Here is an 18,869-nt window from a genome sequence, read left to right as displayed (position 1 = left end):
ATCTGCAAGGGAGTGAGAGCACAGAGTAAGTTTGGATATGAAGTGCTCTTCAGAAGCCAATACTTTTTTTTTTTTTTGAGTATTAATATTTCTGTGCTTTAGTTGTACAACATATATCCAATCTGCCTGCCTGCCAGATCTCCCAGCCCATCCCAGAGGACAGACTTTAAGAAGGGAAGAAAACGACAGGAAAGTACAATTTTGTTTGAGCCACGTTCACAGTTTCCAGGTGACTTCTGTTTGCCTCTCGCTTTTCACGTGCTACAGCTGGCAAATTAGATGGATGCATTATTTAACACAGGAAAGAAACAGGCTCCTTTCTCTCTCTCTCCTTCAAACATGGGCTGACTCCAAATGTAACCCTCAGCTCCAAACACCATCCGCATGCGGCCAGTCCCAGCTGGGGAATGTCAGGCAGTTTGCTGCAAAGCACTGCACCCTCTCAAAGCACTGCACTTCAAACAAAACCAGCCCGGCTGACTATTCCTATACACAGCATGTGATACGAACACAACGTCGTCCAAACCTTTTACTAGCTTGATTACATTTTATTTTTCATTCTTTCAAGTAAGAGCTGAAATGTGATTTAACCCCTCCTGTTATTACTTAGATCCTTTCAGCTCATCTGCCTTTGTTCCCGATCTCATCGCAAGGGCGTTTTATAGAAAAAAAGAGCAGTGACGTTATGACTTTGCCTCTCCCATTTAGCAGTGACTGGAAAAGGGTTGGATTTTTCCCAACTAGCTCCTTAGTTTACATTTCCTTAGCTTCAAAGGTGGCAGATCAGATTTTAGTACCAATTGTCGAAACCAGGCTTTAAAGCACAAATTATCAGTGCGTCTACAACCAATTTGCCTCCAGGTGTCTTTTCTTCTCCCCACTCCTTAGGTATCACAGCCTGGAAACAGCTTTCCCTGTCTCACTTCAGTCAGTGTTACCTCAAGAGTATACAATGACAGGGTTCAATGTGAGATTGAGCAATTAGAGCCTGGAGCAGGAGCCAAGTCTCTTGGTTTCTATTCCCAGCTCTGGCACTGACTCATCTGCCTTGGGCAAGTTTCTTAACCCCTCTCTACCTCTGGTTTACCAAAGTGTACGGGAATGCACTGCCAGACTAGGATGATGCAGGACTGCCTTCACTGAGGACTAAGAATTTGGAGTGAAAGCAGCTCAAGTGCAAAAGAAATCACAGGAACTAAGGAGCCCATCCAAGTCCACTTGGGTTTGCTCATGAATATGGGAGGATCTGGCTAAAACAGTTGAACTTCCCAGCTCATACCCAACCTCATTCCCAGAAACACTCCATTTGCAGCTAACACAGTCCTTGAACTGTAACACCTTAGTGCTAAACTCAAAGTCAGCAATGGATTACTTTCAGACTGCGAGTTGCAATACATATGGCACTTGTTCAGGAACTGCTTCACCCTCGGGTCAGCACCAGCTACAGCTGCAAATGAAGGGAGGAGAGCTGAGGATAGCTACCCTCCAGCCACCGCCGCTTAACGCGCCTGCACCCCTGGTCAATACCCCCAGGTACTGCAGCCTCTTAGCCCTTGCACTTTGCACTGCTCTTGAATAGACCCTTCAGGATTAGAGGAGATTTGGATTAACCTCAGCCGGCTCTTTGCTGAACCAAGCCAATGAGGACCACGTAAGGAAGTGAACGCGCTCTCTGCGCTCCTCCGGGCTGCTGAGAGACAGAAAAACAAGGAAAATGTTCCAGCAAAGCCAAAGCGTGTTTGGGTTTGCTCTAAGTCGGGAGGGAGCCGAAGGGGGTGGCAGGAAAACAACAGGTGGCGCAAAGTCAAAAGCTTGCAGCGTTTCCAGGAATCTCAGCTTGTATTTTAGAGGTAAAGTTACACTTTAATCCCGATGGGTTTCCTCGTTCAAATTGTCTTTGTGAATATTTATTTGATAAACAGGCTGTGAAACGTTTTCCACTAGACCTAATAGGAGAAGAATTCACCTTCCCCTTTGCAGTGAGCCTGTCCTTTGGAGAACACTAATCAGTTTAATTTAGACCGTGGCTTCAAACTACTTGTGTGAAATTGATGCAGAGAGCAGCACAAACACACTCCTTTGTTGTTCAAGCCACATTCACTTCCCCTCAGCAGCTGCCCATTAGAAAGCTGACAGCGGAAAATCAAAGCATGTAGACCCTCAGATGGGAATGTAGAAGGGGCTTTGGTTGGAGTGATTTAAATACAATCAGCACAAAACCTCCTGGTTTAGACAAAGCTTGAATTAAGGCTGCCTTGGCTGCTGGGAGTCTGCAGCGCAAATGTTTGGTGTGAAGCAAGGCTAAAGGCAGGAGAAGTCACATGCTTGGCCTTCATGTCGTGTCAGCTTACAGAGCTGGCTGGGCTCACAAAAAAAAAAGCAAGCTGTAATACAGCAAACCTATTAAACCAACACCTGTTATAGGCATCAAAAATAAAATCAAGCTTCAAAAGAGAGGCTCTGCACCTCGGGTAGGGTTCTATTAATACACAAGCACATTTTTAAAACTAGCATATGAGGGAGATCATAAGACTAGAAACAGAGAGATTAAAATAAAAAGTTCAGGATTTGGTTAATATTTCCATACTTAGAAAGTATTGAAGAAACCAAATGCTAGAGCCAGAAAGAGTTACGGGGTTTGCTACTGAAGGACAGGCAAGGTTTGGTGTCAGAGACAGGCCACGCAAAGAGAGCAAGATCAAAGGCACCATAACAGGAGACGGATCATATACACTGTGACTAACCGATGCCTGGAATCACCTGCGCTCCTCCTCCACCTTCTCAATTCAGAGAAGATTGAGACTTAATATTGATCCTCCTAGAAACACTAGAGAAGTTTTAAGACATGGGTTCCTACACTCTCACCTGAGATGATCTGCCACCTGATTTTAGGCAATCACTTGCTATACACAAAAAAAAAAAAAAGAACCTTTAAAAAAATAACCATAGTTTCAGAGTGGAATGCAATGCCTGAGTAATTTTCCTGACAAGGATGAAAGGGAACTGATAATGTGGAGGATGCGTTTGTGTTTACAACAGCAGCAACGTAAATGTTGCTGTTTGTTCTAGTCATGTTATTACAATCAACAACTGAAGATCTGTCCAAAGTGCTTCTTATTAAAGTATGGAGAGAAGGAAGAGAATGTCATTGTGACACAAACGTCAGCTTTGACTCAAAGTTCATGCAGTTTATCAATGCACAACTTCTTGCATAATTTTAACATGTTACTCAAAAAATTTTTTCCTTCTAAAGACTTTTATTCCAGAAAGATTCCTCTGCTGTACTGGAACTTGTGAAAGATCTGCTTTGGAGCAATGAAGCTATCTCTGCAGCAGAAGATGAACATACAGGTGACACGCTGGAAATCTGTGGCACACCATTCCTACGCAGTCCCTGAAAGACTGAACGGCCTAGAGTGCATAAACCCTCAAGCTTCCCAACTGCTCCGGGAAAGCCCCACTAGCTGTCTGTCACTTTGCACTATCGTCTCAGCCTTGCCAGGATAAGCCACAAGGCTCAAGATTTTGTACCTTTACGAGAATGTACATTTTATCCAACACAACATACACTGTATTTGCTTATAGGAACAGTCCCACTGTCCTTTCAGAGTGAGGCTGCATGGGTTATTGTCCAGGCAGGAAGCAAGGATGCATGGAAGCAGCCCCCACTTTTCTCAGATGCTCTGAATCACTCCTTCCCTGAGGAATCCTGGCAGATTCCCAGGCTGCCGCAGATACAGCTCTGTTTGTTCAGGTGCTGGCTGCATGCACAACAAGGCAGGCAGCCACTGCATTTTAGGGTCAGGTGCACACACACAAAAAAAAAAAGCGCCCACGCCAAAAAAACCAACAAAACCCCCCACCAAACAAAAAAAAACACCAAAAAAAGATACCCTTGTGTTATTTCTATAGGTATCCTACCTCTTCCTTAAAGCCTTACATGCTCTGCCTGAGCCTGTATGTGAGCATCTTCCCTCTCCCTAGTACTCCTTCAGAAAAAAGCCTTTCTAAGAAGCAGCAAACAAAATTCTGTGACCATTTTACACTGTTTTCATTTAAAACTATCATACATAAGTGTAAAGCAAGAACAGACTGACAGAGCTATATCAACTATATCAAACTATGGCAGAAAGTCTAAAGGAATTTCTCCATCTGCTGTACATCAGCTTCAAAACTGATTTATTTCAGGAGGCTTTAATACATCAGGTTACATTCTTGCCTTGTGTTGGTGGGTTAGGTTAGCAAACTAGCCATAGCTACATGCAGGCTGGGACAGACAGGGGGTTTGAGGAAAAAGTGGTGTGATGGGTTCAGGGAGTTTTTTTTATGTGTTTTGTTGGTGTTTGTTTTGGTTTTTTTAACGGAAAAAAAATTGCAACCTTTCATGGTGAAGTGACTGCATTTCTGTTCCAGGTCATTAACATTTGGAGTCAGAAAGCAGTCTGGGAGATGGGATTTGCTCATTCATCCCTTTGGACCTGGGAGCAGCAGCCACCTGCAAGTCAAGTCAGTGACACTGCAAAGGGCTGGGTTATGAACTCCTTATTCCCACAAGCAAACTATTACTCACACAAATAGTTGCACTGCAGTCAACAGGACTATTCATGTGAGACCAGTGTGACTCAAGGGCTATGTTTTCACTACCCATTAAGGGCTTCTCTGTGGCCACCGACAGGACCGAACTCATCTGTCTCACATTGATGGACTGCAACTGCCAACCCTGGTGCAATCCAAGCATGGCCTCAGAGCATCCTTGGGCCCTGGGCACCTGAACATGGGCAGATGTTATCCTCCTGCCAGGCATGCTCTCATACTCTTTCGTGAGGCAGCCACATGGATAAGAGTTATGCAAAGATCAAGCACACTTTTCAGAAAGAAGCTGGCTTTCAGAGCAGCTGGACATAACCAAGGGCCTGGATTTGATGAACATTCATTAAGAGCTTTTGTTGGGTTCAGTATCAACTGCATGAAGGAAAGCCTTTCTCCTAACATAACCAAAACCACCACATCCAGTGAGATGTGTATTCTCTTCAGATATTCCTGCACTACCAATATTTATGTAAACTTTCTGACTTGTTACATGACCTTACACTGTGTGTTAGATCCACTGAGGTAAGTGATGTAATCTTTAAAAGCTCTCTCCCTCACTTTGATCTGCATTTACTCTCAACCAGATTTTTTTTGACTTGCCACCATATGATTTTTGGATGTTTTTTGCAACATACAACTTCCTAAGCCTTTGGCATTCAATCCCATTAGCAGAGTAAAATGTGTGGGACAGGCAGGATTTAAGTTAGTCATCTCTAAAACAGAGGCTGTCTTATCTCCTCAGCAGATTGCACAACCTGTTATGACATCAAAGCAAATTAAGATTCCTGAAGACAAGACAGTCTCTGTTATGGGCACAGTCTTCACATCAGCAACAGGGTGGTTCCAAGAGGACCAGAGTTTCTGCTGTCATCTGGTTACACTGGATGTTTCATGAAGATTGTACTCCACAGAGGCTTTTTAAATGATGTAAGTCACAAAGGGCACAGATCCATTAAAAAGGCTCCGCAAAGCATCTTTCATTGTCACAGGCTCTCTCTAAGGAGCTTTCCTGAACTTTTACAAACTCAATACCAGAGCACACCCTTGCCTCCCTGTGTGCAGCTCTACCTCAAAACATCTCAGCAATTATCTTCAGAGTCCCTGTGTGAATCCCTCAAATGGGATGATGCTCCTGCTAGGGTTGGGGCCAGGGATCTTCAGCAGGGGCTGCCCAACTTGTAATGCAGTCCAGCCAGTTCTCTGGCACACAGAAAGGAGAACACCTCTAAGTCACTGAGAGCATAATCAGTGCTGGTTTTGAAACAGTCCATTTGTGAACGGTCATAGCTGTGCTAGTCTTTCACCCTCTTCTCCAGCTCACAGTTCAAACCACTGCTCATCACCCTCCACCTTCACATGTTCCCTGACCTTAGTCTCAAGCAAGCACTGAGAAAGGCTGCAAAGGAGAGGAGAGGCCCTGCAGATGCTGAACTCTGCTAAGGAGGAACATTGTCCTATGGGATTAGGAGGAAGAGAATCATATGAGGTAAACAGCAGTTTTCACACAAGAATGCAGGAAACCACATGGCTCTTCACTGACAGAATGGGGTCATGGGGCTCAGCAGAGCCTCTCTGAAGGAAGGGCTGCATCAGTGTCTGAAAGGGGTCATTCAGTGGCTGGCAGATGACAGGTCAGTGTTTCTATGTTCTATGCCTTTGGTCTGCTACTCTCTTGCTCTGCCATTGGCTTTTCCTCTTCCACTTTTACCTCAAGGGCTTTCTTCTGCTGATGATACATGCCAGCCAAACTCCATTTTCCATCACAAATTAAACACATAAATCAGTCCTTGAAGCCAAGAGCGAGCCCAGCTTCACCCCCACTGGTTTGCTGCTCTGATGAGTTCCTGCTCTCCACGGCCCCACACTTGCATAGCACTCAGCACAAGGAGCCCCTACATGTCAGGGCTGCTGCCTACTTCCCCCCACATCCTTATCACTGGCCTCAAAGATGAGTCAGGTTTGTGGTGAGGAGGAACAGACACTAAGAATCAGATCCAGCCCAGATGTCAATTTAACTAGCCCAGAGCAGAAGCTGGAGCAGCTACCCTGTCCCACTCCCAAGCAGAGACAGCAGCCTCTTTTCATTTTCATCTCAGGCAAGTTTTGTGCTTCTAATCAACAAAGGCAGCATTTTCATTTGAAAGCCAATAGGGTCCAGGATCACAGGGCATATAGGCACTTTTATCCTTAAATCCTGATGCTGATTTTAGTTTCTCTTTGTGTAATAAATGATCAAAGTAAAGATGATCCACCACAGCCTAGTGAGTGCATGTGTGTTGTGGGTGGCTTTGTTTTGCTTTTGTCTCTCCACAGGAGTGAGGAGGGGAAAATATACAAGCAGAGAAGCAATTTAAGCACAAACCAAATGTAACGACTTTGCCCATGATGCTGGGACATTAATCCAAACTGTAATTACAAGCAGACTTCTTGATAGCATGCACTGTTTGTGCCTGAAAGCCATGATGTGACAGAAGGGCCTTCCCCACCTTTGCCAGGAGCACAATGAAAACAGGTGGATTTAACTACACAAGAGCTCTGCGACCCTGATGTTAAGGCAGGTAAATGAAGGACAACACACTCGCATATGTCTGTTCTCCAGACTAAACTCTTAAGTCTCATGGAACTTGCAGAAGTTGCTAAAAGACTTGCCCCTTGAAGAAGGCAGCAGTTGGAGAAACACATTTTTGACTGGCCAGTCAAACTCCTGTTAACACTTTAGAGATGTAGATAGGCTGGCTGGTTAGTCTGTTCCAACATGACACACACTTGTGCTCTGTTGAAAGGGCTTATCTGTCTTGTCAGCAAGGTCGCCAGAACAGGGATAGCCTCTGGGCAGACTTCACTGTGAGCTCTGCTCAGCTGAGACTGTTCAGCCTGCCAGAAGGAATAGCTCCTATGTGGAAACAATGGTCAAGTTAGCAAAGAAAATAGCCCTTCTTAACAAGTCTATGCACCTTGTTATTAATAAAGTATGTCAAATAAGAAGGATGGCTTCAGGAAACTGCAGAACAAGGTGTCAAAAGGTCCGAGGAACAGAAAATTTGAGCTCTGAAATAGAACTGCTATTGTGCTAAGTCAGGCTGCTGTAAAACACTATCTGTTTAAGCTTCCCTACAGCCTATCTTGTAAAAATCAGTGGTAAGCATTTACCACCACCACTTAGCCAGTAAGTTGTTCAAGCTTCTTTAATAAGATCATTTAGTTCTCCATTTCCTCTTATTTCAAAAAAAGAGGACAGTTGTCTCAAGAACATAATCTGGAGGGGAAAAAACACAAGCCATCTTCAATAATACCACCAAAAGGTGTTCCTTTTCCAGGGCACCTGAAGAGTTACAGAAAGTCCAATCCCTTTCCCTGGGTTGTTTATGCTAATCACCCCTCTGTTCAGCAGCTGCTTCCACACAGCATGTGATCTGCAGTACATGGATTGGACAGGAGAAGATGTTTTAAGTCTTAAACAATGAGCCATTTTTAGACTTTTTTCTTTTGCCATCAACTCTTAATTCTTCCTCTCTCCCCAACTTATTTTTCTCTGCTCAGATCTGACCACTAAAACAGTTGTCTTTTCACTTGTATGCCCCTGCACTCCTGTTTCATTTTCCAGCTGCCTTTGCTATTTTCCCTGATGTGCAATTGAACATTAAATGGTTTGACAGGCAGAACATGTACTCACCCAACCACTTATTCCCAATCAATATTCACATGGAATTCCTGTTAACAAGCAAGAGTTATGCACACATTTGGAAGGGAGGGTGGCCTCTAAGTGATCACTTCATCTAAAGGTATGACTGATCACTTTCTCACCTACCTTAACCAGCAATCAGATTTTCCATCCCACATGCTGCAGCAGGGCTGTTTTTGCAAGAGTAAGATTGTAACTTTTGATGTGCTCTCTATTGTTCATCTCTGCAATTAATAGAGGAATTTAACATGGGATAAAAATAACAGAAAATCCAGCAGATAGCCAGCTTTTTTCAGTTAAAAATGAGCTTTCTAGAGGTTTTTTTGCTAATCTTTTCCAACCTAGACATGGCAGGATCACATTTTAGTGAACACTGTTTACATTGGTGTTTTTCTTTACCCTGAATTACACACTATTTTTAATGGTGCCAGTGGAAGCAATGATGGAAGTGCTAAGCATCGTACAGAGCAGAAGGTAAGTGGCAAAACTGATGTTTTACTCACTGGGCTTTGAACCACATGGGCAGGATTCATTTTTTTAACACCTCTACTGAAACAGTTTTAGCCTTGTTATAAGCGGAGGAACTAAAAGACAGTGCCTGTTCTCAAGCCTTCCAGGACACTTGAAGGTAAACAAAATGGAGAGATTTTCAAAGTGCTTTATGGCACCATACTGTAAAAAAATAAAAATCACAATTCTACCCCTACCCCTGTTCTTACTCCTCACTAGGCATCTATTTGATGCTCTGAGCAAGCATCACTGGTCTACCAACCAGGATAAACTGACAATTGATAATGAGGACTAACTGGGCAATCTTAGTAGGGAGGAAAGCACAGAAACAGTAACATAGTGATGGTTGCCTGATTTTGTGCAATTTTGTTACAAAACTGAATCAGCCAAACTTTCAGAGAAAAATGAATAGACAATTCTACCCAGGAATAATGTAACTTGCTTTTATTGCAGCTGCAACTCTATTTTTACTCACCCCTGAGCAAACTAAACTGCCATTACTTGCAGGTTTTAGGCAGGAAACTCCAATATGCTAAAAAAACCTTTCAACTCAGCAAGTTATTTATGTTTGAAATCTGCTCAGCCTGTGAAGACTAACAAAGGAATTGCTTTTGTAGACATGTGCTTTATTTGCGATATGCCATTAAATCAGACAGTCAATCTACCACAGATATTAATAGTAGCAAGTTTGGGCTATTCTAAGGCTCAAATATGAGGCTATTTTTCATATTGACCTTAAAAGATCACGGTCACAAATGACCCTAACAACTAATCTAGGCTTGATCTGCAGAGGGACAGAACTTGGAAACCATCTTGTGCATTGTACATGACATGCACCTGCCTTGGACCACGCACCAGAAGATGCTTTACATTCATGAGTTACATCTGCCCCAACGCAATACCTGCTCTTCAGCTCAGAGGAAGCAGGCCTACCCAAACAGGAATTTACTTGGTCTTGGGGTCTAATGAATGTGGGACACACACAAAAAGATACTGTTCCAGTATTCCAACTCCTAATCTTGTGTTCTGTCCCACAAGACCACTTCTGTCCTCTCCTTCCTCCAGAGCAAATACTACACCAGCATGGCCTGCTAAGCAGCACACAGATGTCAGAGCAGACCTAGCCCAGCTCAAAGCAACTCCCTACTCGCAGAAGCAGTGGCCATGGCTGCACAAAACTGTTATCTTCACTAGTAAATACATAATAAAGTAACCTCAAGGAGCACCTGGTATTCCATGAGCTGCCACCAACTTTCACTATCTTTTTCCTCCGGCCAATTTTTACACTGCTCTCTATGTGCCCAGATTGCTTTCTGATGCTCTTTTGTTGAGCTGAGGACCACGTGCTTTAGTGCTGTTGCTTTTCTAGAAGAAATGATTACTCATTTCCCTGGAATAGCCTCAGATCCTTTGCCATTTCCATGCGCTCACATTATATCTGAAAGCTGGAAGAGGACATGCAAATGATTAGAACAGTTCCAACAGCCCAAAAGAGAAGTCAAAACAGCGTCTCTTCTGGTGCTTGGGAGCACATGATTAATGAGAATTTCCTCCACGGGGAAAGGCTCTTGCAGTCTTTGGCCTCAAAAACTAGCAGACTTTATGCACCAGAGCCTTACTATGAACTCTGAACAAAACAAACAGGAGAGGTGGGTTTCAGAATATTTTATGCCTGTACGTTGCTTGCATACTGAACAGCCTGACTGCCAGCATTCTTTCTATTCACTTTTCCACAGCAATATATTCGCATTCAAAAATAGAATCTGAGTAGTGTAGCCTGTAGCATGGACCAAATCCTCAGAAAGCAACTCTCTCTCCAGCCTGAGGGGAACTGCCTGAGTAAACACTGGAGAATTGGTCCCTGTAGACATTACACCACGTAAGAACTGATGCAAGCAGGGGATGGGGGAGGGAGGAATCTGCTCCCACTGATGGATCTACACCTGCATATACCACTTTGCCTTACTTACCAGAGAAAGCTTTTTTTTTGGGGGGTAAGCAATTATACAGCATGGCAGAGTGGTTTTTCTGAGCTGCCCAAAACACATCCTGCACACAAGCAGAGCCTGCTGACTTCAACTGGACTCTGCACACGGCTGCATCTGAGTCATCTGAATTTTGTGCTTATGAGTACAAAACTGCTTGCTGTGACCCAGATGGAATTAACAGAGTATTCTCCTTATTTCTAATTGTTAGATCATCCTTTTTTTTAACTCCAGCAAAGATGACTTGCAGACTAAGTCTGTTGGGGGTCAAGGCAGTTGTTTTGTTTGTACAGCAATTAGCACAGCAGGATCCCAGGCCACAAATGGCCCCCAAGGCTACATTTATACTATCCTGTTAGCTCAAACCTCAATTCTTCATTTGAGCCCAAACTTCCCAACTATCAACACTGCCTACACAGAGGTTTATACTCTGGCCTAGTCAGGAACATGAAGTGAGCTCACACCTCATGTAGAGACCAGCTCAGGCTTGAGCTGTGCTCTATAAACAGCACAGATGCAGTAGGTTTGCGCTCTTTCCTCTAACAGGGCACAACCAGAGAGGCTGCCATGGACAGGAACTGAAGCAGCTACTCAGCTGAGTCTTCACCATCTTAACTTCAAAAGCAAAAGATGAACCAAAGTCACATCTCAACATCACCATCTCAGCTCCTTGGAAAAGCTTGCAAAAATGAAGGCATATTCACTAGATCACACTTGGATCATCAGAGTACAGTGACTGCTAGCACTGTTTCAGCTAACATAGCAAGATACGTTTGTCTTGGGTGAAAGCAAACCAGCAGCTCAAAGAATTTAACAGACTACATGGGTCTTTATAAAAAGGCTCTGCAAACCCCATTTGACAACATTGGCGAAGCAGCGCAAACAGCACTAAAACAACAGTTGCTTTCCCAAACCTTCACTAAAAAAAGCATGAAGCAACAGCTCTGCGAGGACGATCAATAGTATTACCCTGATTCTGCCACGTTAGGGATATCCATGACCAGTCAACTCTAATCCAGTACAAAGGTCTAATGAGATACAACAAAAAGTAAAGTCAAAGTCAGGCAAGAAACAAGGGTCAAATTACTAACAATGTGACTAATTTAACCAGAATTATAATGAAATCCCAAACACTTAGTGGAAAAGCTCTCCAAGAAACCATGCAATTCAAATGGAAACATTAGTCCTGATGCAGAAATTACTGGCTGCAGTCTTTGACTTTTCTACCCCTGACATCCGGATGGAACACCATAGGATACCCTCATGAGGGCTGTGCTGCCCCAGTAGGCACCTGAGCTCACCATTCCTTTCAAGCAGACCTAGCATGTTCCCTCCCACTCCCAGTTTCTAATTCTCCATGTATTTAGTTTTCAAATTTTACATGATATATTTTGCCTGTGGCGCAGTAGATCGCTTACCCTTCTCCTATTAGCCCTCTCTGTTTAATTACAGTTTAATGTGAATTGATCTTTACATTAATGAGCCTGTAAAGAAGATTGATTTTCTTCAAGAGACTTTTATGCTCAGTTTGGCAGCAGAGCAGTCCTATTGATTTCAGTTTCCCCAGTAAATACACTGCAGTGTCATTGCCTCTTCTGTGAATCAGCTAATCCTATTTCACAGTCTTTTGCTCCAAAAATCCCTATTCTGACTTCCTTGTTATCTGTGCTTATTCAGAGCAAGATCACGGGGCCAAAGCATCTCAAACAGCTTTGACTGTTGCTAACATACAGCTGACTGCCATGGGTCACTATCCCCTTTGTTCCTAAATGGTTGGGGGCTTAAAAGACTTACAGTGAAAGAAATGAAAGTTATTTTTAAGTGTTTAATCTGTTAACTTCCGTAATTCCTAGCCAGCTAAGGACATGGCAGAGTATGCTCTGTTTACCACACTTGCTTCAGAGGTCTGGTTAGCAGGCTCTCCGCTGAGCTCCACAGCTGTGCATGTGCATACACTCTCCTGTGCTGGCAGGCCTGCATCAGTGGATGCAGACTGAATCAAGCTGGCCACCTTGGGGACAAGGATCCACCTCTGTCATCCTGTGCAGACATCCCCAAAGCCCTCCAGGATGCATTTATCCACATGCAAGTAGACGAAGCAGTGGCAGACAGGTCTCAGAGTAAGGGCTGAGCTTGTATCTGCACAGGGGTTTGTGGGAAACCTGTAACAACAGACCAATGCAGAGCTGATTGCAGCTCAGGTCTTCCTCTTACCTGGCATGCTAGCAAGGCTAAGAGACTCTCCGTGCAAGTTAGTGAGGAAGTTGGATATAACAGACTCAGTTCTGCTGCAAATAAATGGTTTCTTCCATCCTCCCCTTCCCTACCAGATCAGGTAACAGAGTCTTTGAGAGCCTACAGAGTTAACACATTTGAGTTGCAGCAGAACATAGGGAAGGGAAATCCTCAGCCAAGAGCATGTCAGTGAAAACATCCTGCCATCAACTCCCAAATGTCCAAGTCTAGGAACTGTAGCTAAATTACAAATTCTGTGGGAATTTCAAGCAAGATTCTCCTCTCAGCTACTCCGATGTAATTTCGGAATGAATCCAGATTCACTCTCTCCCCCTCCCAGCTGAATTTCCTGGCTTTTGTTTGTGCTAACAGATGTTTGCATTTAATGTCTGTCTTTATTTGGTAACCCGTACATAGATTATTTTTCCCTTCTGTTCTATTAAAAGCCTTATCAAGTCCCTTATGTTTGCTCTTGTTGAGATGAACGATTTTGGCAGTATTTTCAATGTGCAAGGCAAACAAACTGACTCTTCAAGGAATAACTGAACTGAACTAAACTTCATGGCAGTATATTAGTGCATAGCATGTTTGATACATATGTTATGCCTTCATCCATCTGCAGTCTGAAACATCCAAAGATTTGCAGAAAGCCTTGAGAATTCTCTCTCCAACAGATTCCCACATGCTTATATATGTACATAACTGGCCCGTGATCCACATACATGTGGGGTCAAGCAAATTTTGGGTGATGGAGACAGGTATGGGAAACCCAAAAAACAGGGAAAGCAAAGCAATCAAGCTCATTAAAAAAATCTTTATGGAAAATTTGGGTTTGGCAGTATGGCAGACTTCTTTCTCCCAGCATCAAAAGAAGAAAAAGTCTCTTTCCCAGTTTAAGAAGAGTAGATGAAATAACTCATTCAAAAGGGCTGTTTTGAGTGACAAATATACAACCCTTGCCTCTAATACATTCACAGTCCCTTGGAAATACTTAGCCACATGCAATATACAAAACCTACTTCAGAGGTTTGTGAGGTAAACACACTTCACACATTTCTAAACACTGGGAAAAAAAAGGAAATGTATTTATTTTTCTTTAGCAGTAAGAATACAGTGTAACACTATATACTTAAACATAAACCAGTTTCTTAGTACGCAGTCTTCATTATGAGTCTTCACCCTGGGTTTGGTTTGGCAGCCTCCCCAATTATTACTTCACAGGTTTGAAGGCCAGAAGAAACCAGTATGACCATATAATCGGATTCCTTACATCACACAAGGTCAAAGAACTTTACCTAACAATTTGTGTATCAAGCCCATTAACCTAGCATTGAACTAAAGGACCATCTTTTAGGAAGCCATCCAATTGATTTAGAGACTCCCAAGGATGGAGAAAGCTTCACTTCCTCAGCAAATCATTCCAATGTGAGTTAGTCAGCAACATCAATTAAAGCAGGTACTTCAAAACATCTTTCAGATTATTTTTACCTCTGATAAAAATTAAAAGGAAATGCAAGGAGAAAAAAGTGGCATTCTCTGAAACAAGCTAAACAAAGAGATCCTTCTTGCCAGGGGTATGACAGCAGCATTACAAATCCCACTATCAGAGTTATTTATGTGTAGCAGCTGAGGAAAGCAATACAGATTTCTGGAAAGTGATACTAAGCAGGTCTGTTTAGAATACCGTCCTTTTATCATCTGGCTTTGTACCTTCCCCTTCCTTCTGCACCACTCTGAAATTTCAGAGGAGCTGTAAATCTACAGCCTTCCACCAGTCATTATTCCTCCTTTCCAAACTGCTTACTTCATTTCAGGAATAAAAAACCCAAAGCTCTAGCAATTTGGTCCTTTGCCAACAGCTAAATTAATAGCAAAAATAACAACAGGGGCTTGTGAAACTCAGATCATTTATAGACTTTGTGAGAAAGAAAAGCCGATTTGGGGGGCCTAAAACTATATCCTGGATGGTAAATTGTATGCAAGCTTTCCACCCATAAATCAGATTTCTGGAGTTTTTTGAATCCCAACACATAACACACTGGGTTATGTGGCAGCCTGGTAAGCTCAGCTCAAGTGGCAGGCAGATGGCCTCTCATGTCAGGGGATCGTGCCTTAAACAAGGGACCCCGCTCAGAGGGAGTTACTGCCCTGCTCTGCAGCCAGCAGCCTCCAGATCACGCACCCAGACTTCACATGTGGCCACACAAGGGGGGAGAGGCTGCGGCAGGAGGCAGAAATCAAACAAGTTGGTTTCACACCAACCACATGTGACACATTTGACAGGTCTGATAACTGCTGAGACACAAACCACCTCTCCACCCAGGAGGTGAAGTGGTTACTTATGCATTTAACAGGGACACTTGCTAGATCCAACACTGATGATAGCAGAGGAGCACTTTGACTCTTCTAAGCTCTGCAGGAATACAGTATACCCAAGAACCAGATCAAAAACACTATATCTCAAACAAAAGCTAAACTTGCTTCACACCAGGAGTGAGAGATGGACTTGAAGTTAAGATCCTTAAACTGAATTCAGACAGTGAGGGAGTTCTACTTTGCATATTTTAACACTGCCTAATGGAAGAGCAGGAATCATGCCAGGTCATTTCACTCAATTCTATCCTTGATTTAAGGAATGTACTTTTAGCCAACAGGGAGCAAGTCAGAGCCTCTTAAGCATGAGAGGCCAATCACCTGGTGGCACGGACACAGGCATTTTCCTCTACAAGAAGCAAACCCATGGCAAACATGGACACCTGCGTAGGGTGTATGCTGCAAGGCCATGCATGCTGGAAGCCATCCCTGGACCTGCTCAAGCACTTTGCTGGAGTCTATATTAGCTATAACCACTTCCCCTTCACAGGGACTAGGGAGGTATCATGCATACCTCAAAATTCCTTCTCGGTGTGCATTACAAGCACACACATGCAAAAATAGTTTTAGAAACCCACACTCTTAAGGTACTAAGAAGTTTGATATTATAATGTATTCCCTTCAGCAAGCCCCCAAGTTGGTGTCAGCTGGCGTCCCCAACCCAAGATCATCGGTGGCAGATACACAAGGATTCTCAGGTGTCCAACACTTCTGCAGGCATCTAAACTACCACTAGGAATTTCAAAGCTTCTGCAGATCTAGCCTTACAATCACTCAAAAGAAAAAAGAAAAAGAAGCTGAGACTATAAAAATGGGCCTGGAATGAGTTCCCTGAAAGATTAAGGTATGAATAGTCTCTGGCTTTAAGAGAAAAGAAGTAGTGATCAGAACAGGGCCAGGGGAAAAAAAAAAAAGAGAACACTAAAGAAAAGGTAAAATTATATACTACCTTAATAGCACAAATATGACATAACAGTTGAAACCCTAAGGCAGATGAGAAAAAAATAATGTTACTTAAGTCAGTAAACTCCACAGGTTACATAAGTTACCACTGACCATAAGCACAACATTAATCGAGTCCAACCTCGTGCAAATCACATAACTTCAGAAGATGTTTCTTAATTAAGGTGCCAACAAGCCCAACAATGAAATCTGAAGTCAGCAGAAGTGAGTGTGACACACAAAACTCTCAGTCAGTACCAGCTAAACCTACCCCACAACGACAGCCCGAAGTCAAAAGCCAAAAGAAGTGGCAGTGACTTACAGGTGGAGGAAGCGGACACTGGAAGCAGCAGGTCCCAGGGAGGGAATGGCGGTCAGCTCGTTGTTGTTCAGTCGCCTGCAACAAACAGAAATTAACTGTTGAAGCCAGCAGCCTATGAACAAGCCTGTGGGAGCAGGGGATGGCTGCAGCCCTCCTTATCCAACCCCCCAACCCTCCAGGAACACCAACATTTTGGCAGAGGCCCCCTTTGTCTGGGTCTCTCCGACAGTCCCACCTTATCCTGCCAAGCCTTTAATAAATGACAGCCACCATAACTAGTCCCTCAGTATCTTCTTAACAAAGCAAGACTTTTTTTTTCCTCTTCCACCCACTCTCTTAAGCAAAGTCAAGTGCCACCAAGGCAGGCAGTGTGCCGCAGCCCTCCATCAGCCTGAGTTTCCACCATCAGCAGGGAGCCAAGCCTGAGACAGGAGACTTTGCACCCATGGCCAGGACAAGGAATTTAACTCTCTCCCCGAGCAGTAGCCCCTCCATGCCAGGCCAGGGTGTGGGGGCCCAGTGGGGTGCCATAGCAGAGGGCAATGGCGGCCTCAGGCCTCCTCTCCACACCAGGCCAAGCTCTGGAAATCCCACAAATGGCAGCCCCACGAAGCCAGCAACATGCACACAAACTGGCACCGGGCACAGTAATGCCACCAAAAGCAGGTGACCTGCTCCATGCAGCCCCCCAGGGCTAATGGCAATTGCAGGCAGCCCCGCTCCTGGAAACACCAGTACAAAAAAATGTCCCCTTCAATGGCCTAATGTTTGAAGTGTTTTTCTGACTGAAAACAGATCCTTGCCATGTGACTGGCTCTTCCTTGGTTTAAAGAGCCCTTGTTTGTACGGTGAATTAGTCAATTAATTACTGTAACAGTCGCTTGTCTGGCTGCTTGAAAATTACCTAATTTCTTAGCCATCTTGCTTGCTCCCCCACCACCGCACACTGAAGCAATTAAAGCCGAGTCCCTGCCAGGCTGGGCAGCACATGGCGGCTCCCCAGGACCCCCCCTCTGCCTCCGGTCGGCCTCTCTGCTGCCTGCCAGTAAACTGTTCCCCCTCTGCAGGGCTCTGCAAAGGGATCGATCCCAAAGCTCAAAATTTGGGTGTGAGAAGCAGAGCATCCTGTAGCAGGCAGGCAGTATGGCGCAGCTGAGGCATGCTAAGCCACGGGCATGAGTTGGGGCAATCCTAAATTATAGTGTTTGGGGTTTTTTTCTTTATTTATTTTTGGCAGGTGGGAGAGCAATCCATCCATCCCAGAACTTCCTTCTGACTCCTCTGAGAGGAGGCAAGATATTTGATTTCACAAGGAGTTCCAGGCACTGCTGGGATAAAAGCTGTCCTCAGTCTCAGTTCTGCCTCTGACATTATTCCCTTGCATTTTAAGGTACGGGTAAGAGAGCCAGATGCATTGCAATTCAGCAAGGAGCTCTACTTTGCAACTAAAAGCTCATTGTTGCTCATATTATAGCAAGGTCTTGAGCTTTCAAAGGTACAAAGCAAGCTGGAAAGAGCATTAAAATGCTTATATTTGTGCCTTGTTTTCATTAACATCCAACTGAGCATCTTTTTGAAAGGCATAGGAGAAGGAGAATTGGGCCCACCCTCTGCTAGCCTGGGTCAGCTCTGGGTAAGCGGTCCGACACCGATCAGGGTCTAACAGCTGGTGAAATGCTTCTCTGACATAGATGAAAATCACACTTATCAGCCTCCTGTCAGGTCAGAAGTGGTTCTCCCACCTCATTTTCTCTCTCGGATCACAGGCACCACTTGCTGATGCAGAGGAGACAGCCAAACTTGGTATTTGTCTGGCATTTCCCTCATCTTCCTCTTCCCCCATGTAAAGGAACAAAAAAAAAAAAAAAAGGCAAAAAACCCCCCAAAATAAAACAGCCAGGCTCAACAAATTTAAGCTCTCAGTCTCCTTTCTCCTCCCTAGCCCTCACATTTGACAACGCAAGCCTGCCGCCTCTGGATGCTAAGGCAGAGGAGGGGGCCACCCATATAAAATATTTACAGTCCAGTTGCCAGGCTGGTGTCAAGCTGAAATGGAGCCTGCTCAAAAATAGCACAGCTCTCCAGAGCTTTCACTGAAAGGCACTTTAGAAAATAAAAGGTGAGTTGTCTGGAGAGGAATTTTAGCATAGTTACTACTACTTTGTTACAAATGAGCTTGGAAAACCTGAGAGCCATGCAACCATCACTTTCATGAATCTCATGATCCAGG

At 44.0% G+C, this 18,869-nt stretch overlaps 1 protein-coding gene across 2 annotated transcripts in view; it reads right to left on the bottom strand.

Annotated features, from left to right (window-relative positions):
• Window positions 1-18,869, bottom strand: part of LRIG1 (leucine rich repeats and immunoglobulin like domains 1) — a 92,447-nt gene that overhangs the window by 33,353 nt on the left and 40,225 nt on the right. For both annotated transcript variants that reach the window (XM_054837963.1, XM_054837962.1), the window contains exon 3: window positions 16,640-16,714. In XM_054837963.1, coding sequence (XP_054693938.1) covers window positions 16,640-16,714 — 75 coding nt within the window. The remainder of the gene's footprint in view (window positions 1-16,639; window positions 16,715-18,869) is intronic.

Source organism: Grus americana, chromosome 11 (genome assembly GCF_028858705.1).
Source record: "Grus americana isolate bGruAme1 chromosome 11, bGruAme1.mat, whole genome shotgun sequence".
Classification (NCBI taxonomy): domain Eukaryota; kingdom Metazoa; phylum Chordata; class Aves; order Gruiformes; family Gruidae; genus Grus; species Grus americana.
Note: the sequence above shows the minus strand (reverse complement) of the source record. Positions and strands in the feature narration are given on the sequence as shown.